Here is a 10961-nt window from a genome sequence, read left to right as displayed (position 1 = left end):
CCTTGGTGTGATTTTTAGTATAATCGTTTTCACACTAGTCACCTAGATAATAGTTTTCAAGGTGAATTTGTTATTATTAGTGGAAATTAACCCGAATTCCACAACACTAATCACCACCAATCATCGAAAAATACATCAAAGCAATAAAAGAACAACTCCTCCCACTGGAAAAAAAAAAATCCTTCAAACGTATATGGGTTTCCATTGGTTTAGTTATTTACAGACAATCTAAAAACTTGCAAACCGTCCTTAAATTATTTTATATTAACATTTTGGTCCTAAAAGAGCAAGAAGGAAAGTCCTGTAATATCCTGATGTTGCGGAATGAACCACTCCGTCCAAGGTTTTCTTATATTTCTTTAGGTATTCGGCCTTTATATATTGCATATCGTATTCGGTTCGTGTAACGATCACCCTCATAAGTGTGAGGTCATTGTTATGCTTCATTGCCCTACGTAGAACCTGCATGGTTTCACATAGGAATAAGGTTTAAAAGCCGAATGCAGCTTAGGAAACAAAATCATATGTACCTTAGCAAAGTACTCTGCAGGATTAATGCAGCATTTTAAAATTGTCAAGAGACCATGTTGGACCTTCCCCGATGTTTTATGCTTCAATACCTGAAAATTTTACAATTATTAGTTAGAGTTGAAATTGACTCGATTTAAATTTTTATATTTGATTCTACTTAAAAAAATTAAAATAAAATTTGAATGATAAAGTATAACTCCTCAACTTAACTAATTCATACACATCCCTAATTACTTCTACCCCTAATTTTTTCACCATTTTAAATTTATTTTGATCAAATTTAAAATACGTACTCCTCTAGAACATCTATGGAATTTCACTTCATATTTTAACAACAAATTTACTATTTTTTTTAATTTAATCTCTCAATTTTACAGTTTATTCAAAAAAAAATCAAATTCTTTCTTTTCATCAATTTTTTTTTTGACTCTTTTATACTTCTATAAGTACATTTCTCTCAAAATATATTCTTTAAAAAAATAAAATTATTTTAGATGACATTTGATTTATTGGGTAAATTACATATTTAGTCACCACATATTACGACGGTTTCATTTTGGTCATTCAATTATTATTTTTTTCAAAATTCATATCTAATGTTACATTTTGGTTACCGTCATTAAAATAATTAATACTGATGATGATGTACCACCATAAGGTAATGTCACATCATTATTGAATTATTTTAAAATAAATTACTACGATAGTAGTTCTATTTATTTCTTAACATTGGCGACTAAAATAGAACAAAAATATAATAAGAATCCCATATGAAGAAGATAAGAAAGACAAAGAAGATTAACCTTTTCCAAGGGGCCTCCATACATTTCCTGATACGCAGTGCAAGTAGCTGCTAGTTGCGCTCTACTTCTTTCACTAAATATGCGTATAAAAGTTTTGTCATCAGCTGCCCATATCTTCTCCCCTGCTTCGTGTAGGTCCTTTGTGTCCTTCTTGGCCATCTCCATGTCGACTTCGAATCCTTCGTAACGCGGTGTGGTTACATATGCAAGCAAGAGCTGTGCACAAAGCGTATGTTAAATCGCAACACCGGCGGTTTAATGTTTCATTGGTGGCCGGGAAATGTACCTTTTTATGATGACCGGAGGTGCGTTTTCCGATATCTTGCTCGAGGGAAACCCTGAACTTGTACTGGTAAGTTTCTTTGATTAATTGAATCTGGGATGGGGTACGAGAACATATAACTTCTGTTGCAGCACAAAGATCGATTACGGCCGGTAATAGTCCCTTCCTTATGACTAAGGCATCACGTCCTACCGGATCATGCATCCACATCAACACAGCTGTCTGAAAAAAGGTTGAAGATAGGGTGACTAGATGAAAATCACTACATTCACGTCAACACACGCATACATAAGGATGGAAAGATGGGTGTCCGGGTACGTTCGGATCTCTAAAATTTTTACATATAATTAAAGTATTTTTTTGTTTTTAGGTTATTAGGTATAATGATAAAATTAGCTTCTAAAGTTTGTTCGAATGGTTATTTTAACTTTTATTTCTTTAGAAGGTTTTAGTCTCATCGTTTTAATTTTTGTCTAACTAACCCTTGCTTAATGAACATCATTAGTTGAATGACGATCAATGTATAATAATGATGATCAATGTAAAATGTTGATGTGACATCTCTAAATATGTCTAATTAATGATGTATATATATCATGTCATCACTTTAGTAATGTGACATATAACATGTGATATGTCATTAATTAAGTACATGTCAAAATGTTACATTAGCAACTTTTGTTAATCGTTAATCAACTAATGGTTTCATCTATCAAAGACTATTTTGAATAAAAATTAAAATTTTAAGGGTTAAAATGCTCTAGAAAAGAATATAAGTCAAATTGATCATTCATGAAAGCTATTACTTTATCGAAACAATTAACAACAAACGAATACGATCAAACAAAAAATAAAGAACATCAAAATTTACGTAAAAATCAATATATATATCACGGGCAAATGAGAAGAAAATTTCACTATATCAAAAAGCATAAGATTTGTTACAATGCCAAAACGGTTATATGTTCTATTTATATCTAATTTTACATCCTAAAATTTTGTAATTTACCTCTTTTAAATTTTTAATACAATTTATTAAATCAGTACCTCTAGTCTTCCATGAAGCTCGTTAGCCAGTCGTTTGAGAAGGTCTTCGGAATAAAGTTGTTTATATTCATGTTGAATTAAAGAACGCTGAGTGGCATCCCGATGGGCAACGATACTGATCACTGCTTTAGCATCGCATCCCAACCCTACAATGAAAACCAAAACATGAAACTCAAATTTTCTAACATTTTCTTCGTAAACTCACTTGTTTTTCCCTGCACATGTTAATGTAAGACGGTCTATAGAAATTTTTAGCAATAAAAAACCGAACTCCATAGGATAATGTTACCTTTCGAAAAGCAAAATGTAGTAAAAAACCTTCATTATCATGATCTAAAAAGAGAAAAGATAAGATACGAGAGAATACTTCTCTCCATTGATTCATTTATAAGTTCATTTATTGATTTTTTTCTTTTTTTTTATATTTTAAATATCGGTGAATATAGAGATTAAATTGAACGTTAGATAAATTTTAGAGTTTAAATTGTGAAGTCTGAGAAACTTAAAGATTAGTAATATAATTTTATTTTTTTATTTGACTTCTAAATAAAAGGGTAAAAAAAGAGTGTTGGTTGATGAACATTAAACAAACGTGTTCATGAACGTTAAATAAATATGTTCACGAATATTACATAGGAACACGAATATCTTTAAAAATAAATAAAATAAATACAAACATGATATTAAAAATTCAGCGAGCACAAATGGAATATGAACACATTAAAAAAAACGTAAACATAACTTAATTTGTTTAAGTTCGATTCATTTAAATAAAACCTTAAAAAGGAACGCAGGAGAAAGACAGAAAGGGTACACTTAAAAGATTGGTGAAGCTGAACGGCATCGTCTTTGGGGCAGACGGGAAGCGGCGGGAGGCTTAAAGTCGACATTTTGATTATTCTCGTCGATAAAAATGGAAAAACCGACGAGTCAAATGTTTCAAATTTTTGGTGTTTGAAATTTAAAAGTTGAATCTCCTCAACTGCTCTGTTAAGAAAATAACTGTCATCCAGCTGGCGGCATGCAATGCCACGAGTTCTCATTTCCTTTCTTCTTCTTTTTTACCTTAATGTTCTTCTTTTTTCACACGTGTTCCGTTCCTATAGCACATCACTTGTTTTATTTCGGTTTTAAACCTATCCACATATGTTCAACATTCCAAATATATCTATTTCAAAGGACTTTTATGTAATGACGGTGGGAAAATTAGTTTATACGTGAGTTTTAATGTTGTTGAGTGTCATATTTAGGATTAAAACAGACCCAAATCCGTCAAATTAGATCTTGTACCCATAGTTATACATAATGAATGTGCTCTTTAGGCTAAATACAATATTAATCATAAGTAGAGGAAAACTTTTGATATAATATACGACCCACCACGTATCCCCATGCTTGGTAGCACGTGCTTTATCTTATGGTTTAGACACGTTTCCCATTATTCTTCACGTATTTCTTTTTTGTTTTGGTTTTCATTCCTGCAATTTCTGGATTCATCAATTTACAAACTCTGAACATTTTGCAAAGATTTTGATAATTTCCTGAAGACTTACGCTAGGTCCTGTTTAAAACACGTTATTTGTTCTCCTAACCGAAACGTTTATTTTATTTGTGTTTATTCTTTTCTTCCCGCCATAAATTCTTAAAAGAGATAAGATTCCAGTTAAAAAATCGTTTTTTCCCTTAAACTTGATCTTATGATTCCTAGTAAGTTCCTTAATCTTATGAAGTTTTCGCTCGCCAGTGGCTTGGTAAAAATATCGGCAACTTGATCTTGTGACTTCATGTATTCAACTTCCACATCGTTTCTTGCAACACACTCCCTTATATAGTGGTAGCGAATATCGATGTTCTTGCTTTGATCATGGAATATTGGATTCTTTGCTAAGGCAATGGCTGACTTGTTGTCGACACAAACCTTGGTAGACTCTTCTTGTATCAAACCTATCTCCTTCAATAGATTTCTAAGCCAAATTGCATGACAAACGCATGAGGTAGCAAAAACATATTCCACTTCAAAAGTGGACAATGTGACAATCGGTTGTTTCTTTGATATCCATGTGAAAGCAGTATCTCCCATGAAAAATACGAATCCAGTAGTGCTCCTTCGATTATCTATGTCTCCACCCCAATCACTGTCGCTATATCCAACAAGCTTGTAATCATTAGAAACTGAATAGAACAAGCCAAAGTCAATTGTACCTTTCAGATAGGGAAGAATTCTCTTTACGGCTTTAAAATGGGTGGTTGTTGGAGATTCCATATAACGACTAACCAATCCAACTGTGTGAAGAATATCAGGCCTCGAGCAAGTTAGATAACGTAGACTTTCCACCAAACCTTTGCATAGCTTTCCTGTGAAATGAAAATTCCATCCTTTTGTTGCCTAACTTCAATGCCAAGGTAGTACGCCATAAGCCCCATGTCTGTCATCTCGAATTCTTTCATCATCACATCATTGAATTCATTAAACATGCTTGGGTTGCTTCTGATGAAGATCAAATCATCCACGTAGAGGCACACGATCAAAATATCTCCATATTTGATCTTTATATATAAAGCGTGCTCGTAGGGACACTTGTTGAAGCCATTCTCTTGGAAGTACTTGTCGATTCGGCTATTCCATGCCCTTGGTGCTTATTTTAGCCCGTAAAGAGCCTTCGTCAACTTCAACACCTTGTCTTCGTGCCCTTTGACTTTGTAGCCTAATGGTTGCTGAATGTAGACTTCCTCTTCAAGAACTCCATTTAGGAAGGCAGACTTTACATCCATTTTCTGTATCTTCCACTTGTTTTGAACTGCCAAAGAAATGATTAGTCTGATAGTCTTCAATCGAGCAACAAGAGCAAATACCTCATCATAGTCAATTCCAACCTTTTGACTATAGCCTTTAGCAACTAGTCTCACCTTGTGCCTTTCAATCTCTCCTTTGGCGTTTTGCTTTGTTTTGTACACCCATTTGACACCTATCACCTTATGTCTCTTGGGAAGTGAGGTAAGTTCCCATGTGTCATTCTTCTCGATGGCCTTGATTTCTTCGTCCATCGCATCTCTCCATTTTTTTTCTTGTACCGCTTCTTAAAAGCTCACTGGTTCACAATAGAAAAACAGAAAAAATAATGTAAGATTATCTTGTCGTTCAATTACCTCATAGAGATCTCTAAGGCTTCTTGTATGTTGCACAACTCTTTCACTTTGACTCCCACTTGACGATGACGAAGGTGATGCGTCTCCTTGAGTGGTTGATGTTGGTGATGTGGGTGGAGTTTCAATCTCTTGTTGAGGTTCACCTAGTTGTTCCCTCATCTTCTTCAAACTGAGGAAAGAAATTGAAGTCAGTTGCATGAGAGTTAAAATACCATTTTCCTTCTTCATTGAAGACCACATCTCGACTAATCACAATCTTTTTATTGTCTGGATTGTACAGCTTGTAGCCTTTCGAATTTGCATCATAGCCGATGAAGATAAAACTCTCTCTTTTCTCATCAAGCTTAGTTCTTCTCTCGTCTGGTACGTGAACATGGGCTATACTTTCAAAGATTCTCAAGTGGGAAATGTCAGGCTTTCTTTCACTCCATGCCTCTTGCGGTGTCTTTCCCCATACACTTCGTGTTGGAGATCGGTTTGTCAAGTAGACTGCATATGCTACTGCTTTCACCCAAAATTCCTTGGGTAGTTTCATGCTTTTGAGCATGCTTCGTGCCATGTCGAGTATTATTTTGTTTTTTCTTTCTGTGACACCATTTTGCTAAGGGAATCTAGGAACTGTCATTGGTCAACGAATTCCATTTGCTTCACAAAACTCTTGAAACTCTCTGGAAGTAAATTCTCTACCTCGGTCGGATCTCATGGCTTTGATCTTTCAACCACTTTCTCTCTCCACTGTTGCTTTGAACTTCTTGAAGACTTCAAAAACTTATGACTTATGTTTCAAGAAATATACCCAGGTTTTTCTTGAAAAATCATCAATGAAGAGAAGAAAATAGTTACTGTTACCGAGAGAGCTTGGCTTGATCGGTCCACACACATCGGTATGGATGAGCTCAAGTGGTTTATTGGCTCTTGTCTCCGACTCCTTTGGAAAGCTTTTCTTGAATCGTTTCCCGACCCTTCACAAAGTTGGTCAGGATGGTTGATGCGAGGTAGTCCCTTCACCATATCCTTCTTAGATAGTAGCTCTAGACCTTCAAAATTGAGATGCCCAAATTGAAAATGCCAAAGCCATGATGCATCTTTGTAGTAAGCTTTCAGGAACTTTGCAACATCATTTTTTTATGTTGATCAAGAACATTATATTCTTTGACATCGACACTTTAGCAATGAAGTTATTCTTATCATCTTTTATAGAAAGATTATAATTATTCATATGAATATCATAACCTTTCTCTACCAGTTTCCCTAAACTTAAGATGTTACTTTTCATATTGGGCACATAGTAGACATTTGAAATAAATTAATGTCTCCAATATTTCAAACGGATAAGAATGTTACCTCTCCCTTTCACTGCTATTGTGGAATCATCTCCAAACGAAACATTTCCGCTTACTGACTCGTCTAGCTCCATGAACATGTCTTTCCTTCCACACATGTGATTGCTTGCACCACTATCAAGATACCAGGAATTTGCTTCCACCATCAGTTTCCTTTCGTGCTAGAAGAAGAGTTTCTTTTCCATCTGTATTTTTCTCCACATAGTTGGCATTCTCCTCAATTTTTTTATTGGGAGAACTACATTCTGAAGCATAATGCCCAAACTTTTGACAATTATAACATCAAACTTGAGATTTGTCATACTTTGAGTTCGGATTGATTCTCTTACGGCCTCGTATTGAGCTTTCTCATTTCTCATAGTTGTTGTTGTAATTCTAGCCTCGTCCACGACCTCGACTTTCACCTCGTCCATGGCCTCTGCCTTGGCCTCGTTGGTTTCTATCGTTGCGTTGACTTTCATGTATATCCTTGAGTTGTAGCTTGAGGAGTTGCTCAGTAAACTCATGCTTCTTCTTATACTTCTCTTCATATGCTTGCAATGATCCGTGGAGTTGCTCGATGGTCATTTCTTCCAGGTCTTTAGTTTCTTCAATCATCACGACTATGTGCTCAAATTTGGGATCTAATGAATGAAATATCTTCTCTATTATCCTCACATCTAACTTTTCACCATTTCTTTTCAATTGATTAGAAACATCTACTACTCTTGAGAAATAATCTAAAATAGACTCGGATGCTTTCATGTGTAACGATTCAAATTCACCTCTTAATGTTTGGAGACGAACATTCTTCATTTGCTCGGATCCTTTGTAAGAGGTTTGCAGCTTCTCCCATGCTTCCTTGCTAGAGCTTGCACTCGAAATCTTTTCAAAACCATCATCATCTAATGCTTGATAGATGAGGTAGAGAGCCTTCTTGTCTCTCTTTCTTGAATCCTTCAAAGTTGTCTTTTGATCTGGTGTAAGAGTAGCAAAATTATCATCATTCGTAAGCTCTTTATAGCCTTTCTCTATGATATCCCACACATCTTGTGATCCAAGAAGTGCCTTCATTTTAATACTCCAATTGTCGTAGTTGTTGTTGTTGAGTGTCGGAACTTGGAATGGTGCCATACCATTTGTCATATCTCTCAATATAATGAGAATTTGCAAAATCCAATTGCACGGATGAATCTGGGACATCGAAAAACCTTAGGAGGGACTTAGACAACTCAGTCAAAAGGCTCCAACTTGGCTAATTCGGCTTAACTCAGTGAGTCAACTCGATTTTCTGGCAGCAGTCTTCTGGCGGTGCGTGGTGGTGCGTCAGAACTCAGATTGAGAAAATTCTGGCGGCGTCGAATTCCCCTCGTCGAGACCTTCGATCTTTCCAACTCGCTCTAATGCCACTTTGTTGGAAATAAAACACTCACACAAACAACTTTTATTGAAACTCAGACAAATATTACAAGAGCACTCTCACTCAAAAACAAGAACTATAACTCACTCTTATAAGACTTTGCTTCTTCACTCACTTAGAAGCTCTTAATTTTTCTTGATGTTTAAACTAAAATGGGGAGGGTCATTAATACTACTCAAGAACAATCCTACACCACACAAATAAAATAATTTAAACCATTAAAGTCTATAAATACCTAACTCTCACCTAACTAAATTGATGTAAGCAATGACATCAATTTAGTTTGGGTTTGGGTTTGGGTTTAGGCTCCCATAATGGATCAAGTTTATGATCCAACAGAGCCTTTAACCTCTAGTGCAAGTGGTCGCATAAACACGCTCTTATCCTTACGTGCTTTGCGGACCCTCTTGTTGCTGTTAAATGTTGTCGTTTTGTTGCTATTTTTTCCGTTCTGGGGAATAAGACATGCCTCCGCTATCAGCTCCGGGGAGAAAGTGGGGAAGGAAGAGAGATAAGAGAGCCGGCCAAGGAAAGGGTCCTCGTCTTCATCGGCTGTGGTGAGGGTTCCGGTGGCTATGTTTCCACGTAGAAGCGCGGCAGCGGTCGTGGACCAGGAGGTTGAGACGAGGTGGTCATTGGTGATCCAGAGGGTGGTTGAGGACGATGATGAAGAAACGGTCAGGGAGTATTCGCTTTTTACTAGTGCAAGAGGTGACACTCATTTTGGTGCTTAAAAAGTTTTTTTTGTTAAAACAAGATATATGATGTTTTTTCCATTACAATTTTTTGTTTTTAAGTAATAGTGTCACATTCAAGTTTTTTTAAAAAATTATTTTTAAAAATATTTTATTTAAAAAATAAAAAAATATAAACAACATATATGAAAAAAACATTATATATTTATTTTAACAAAAAATTCTTTATGTATCAAAAAGTTAATTTTAAGTATAATTTAGATATTTATTTTTATAGTAACCCTTCTCTTATTAATTGCTCGGTAGTTGGTAGAGCATTGGAAGAATGGCATCTTCTTTCCAATTAAGCACACTCAAAATTTATTTTGTTCCCATTTTTCAAGTCTCCTCTTTCATCCTTTCACTTTTCTGATTTATGAAGCAACCTAGACTTGTGCATATAGTCCCCCACCTTTCTTATACATGCATTATGTAGAGACTGTTGGTGGAATGACAGTTGCTAAGGAGATAATATATTCAACACTTTCTTATATAGTTTGTCACATTTTTGTCAAATGTTTTGGCAGTGCCTTATCAGCTTCCCAGGGAGTGTATCATTTGGCACACTTTCTGTTATGACCCTAGTGCAATTAGAGAAGAAAAATAGACGAAGAAGAGAAGAGATAGACAAAGAAGAGAAGAACAAGATTTTAGGAAATGAATTTTTCATTCATTGATTGCATAAGATAACATTATGTGGCAATACTCTATTTATTTGTTTACAGGTACCAAATGTAAGGCTTTGCCAGCTATTTTCCTTGGCTAACAACCTCAACTTTCACTGTTGATATTGGGCTTCTCATTATGGCCTCCTCACGTGAAGGGTAAGTAAAAATTACCAAATCTTCAAATACAACATCTAACCCTTCCTCTTCGATCCCCAATTCTCCTCCATTTTCTCCGATTTCTATCACTCATGATCATGACAATACCCCTTCCATGAAAGGATCCTTTTCCCCAAGGATCAAAACCTAACAATTGTGCCTTAAGTACAATATAGTTTACCCCAATGACGTTTTCCAGCCTTAAGTTCGTCCACTGCAGCTGATTATTCTTCTTCTCTCTATGTTTGTTAAACTTCATAGTAGATTAAACCTTTAACTGTCCCTTATGTCCAAACTTGAAAGGCTCTATGAGGTAATGTATTGATCTCCAAATTCCTTTTTCAATCAACTATCATAATTCACTGTTTTCACCTTCGAGGACTCATATAACAAGTTATATGCTACAAACCCCATGTAATGTAAAATAATATAGGTACCATAGACCCTTGATGCTAGCCTTAATCCTTTTCAAAGAGCAAGTGAGGTTTGATGGCAAGACCGAAACTTCAAGTAAATTCTGACCTCTGTCTTTATACCTCTGTCTGTCAATTTTATTTTAGCAAAAAATTTCAGCCTTGCTTGAGTCTTCTGAAAAAATTTCAGATTCAAAAGTTGTTTTCTTAGTAACTGATTCCTGCTTCTTTCTTTGTTGACTTCCCATATAGTTATGACATTCCACTTCCCTTGAAATGATCATTTTCCCTAAGGATCAAACAATTTTTTCCTTATAATGATGTGCATCCCATTTTGTTCAGTATTTGTAAAAAAAATTACATACAAAACTCACTTTTCCCGAGCAATGCCCTTACCAGTGTAAGCACCCACTTAGTACCAGTTTGATTTGATGCCT

General features: G+C 35.4%; 1 protein-coding gene across 1 annotated transcript; it reads right to left on the bottom strand.

The window, feature by feature from the left end:
• Positions 1-264: 264 nt before the first annotated feature.
• LOC120213995 (annexin D5-like) lies at positions 265-3554 on the bottom strand. The gene is made up of 6 exons (XM_039212013.1): positions 3479-3554; positions 2665-2810; positions 1621-1839; positions 1335-1550; positions 531-620; positions 265-462 (listed from the first exon to the last, which is right to left on the bottom strand). The coding sequence occupies exons 1-6, from the start codon at positions 3552-3554 to the stop codon at positions 265-267; spliced, it is 945 nt and encodes a 314-aa protein (XP_039067944.1).
• Positions 3555-10961: the final 7407 nt, after the last annotated feature.

Source organism: Hibiscus syriacus, unplaced genomic scaffold (assembly GCF_006381635.1).
Source record: "Hibiscus syriacus cultivar Baekdansim isolate YM2019G1 unplaced genomic scaffold, ASM638163v2 tig00110050_pilon, whole genome shotgun sequence".
NCBI lineage: Eukaryota > Viridiplantae > Streptophyta > Magnoliopsida > Malvales > Malvaceae > Hibiscus > Hibiscus syriacus.
The sequence above is the reverse complement of the archived record's forward strand: the minus strand, read 5'-3'. Positions and strand labels throughout refer to the sequence as shown.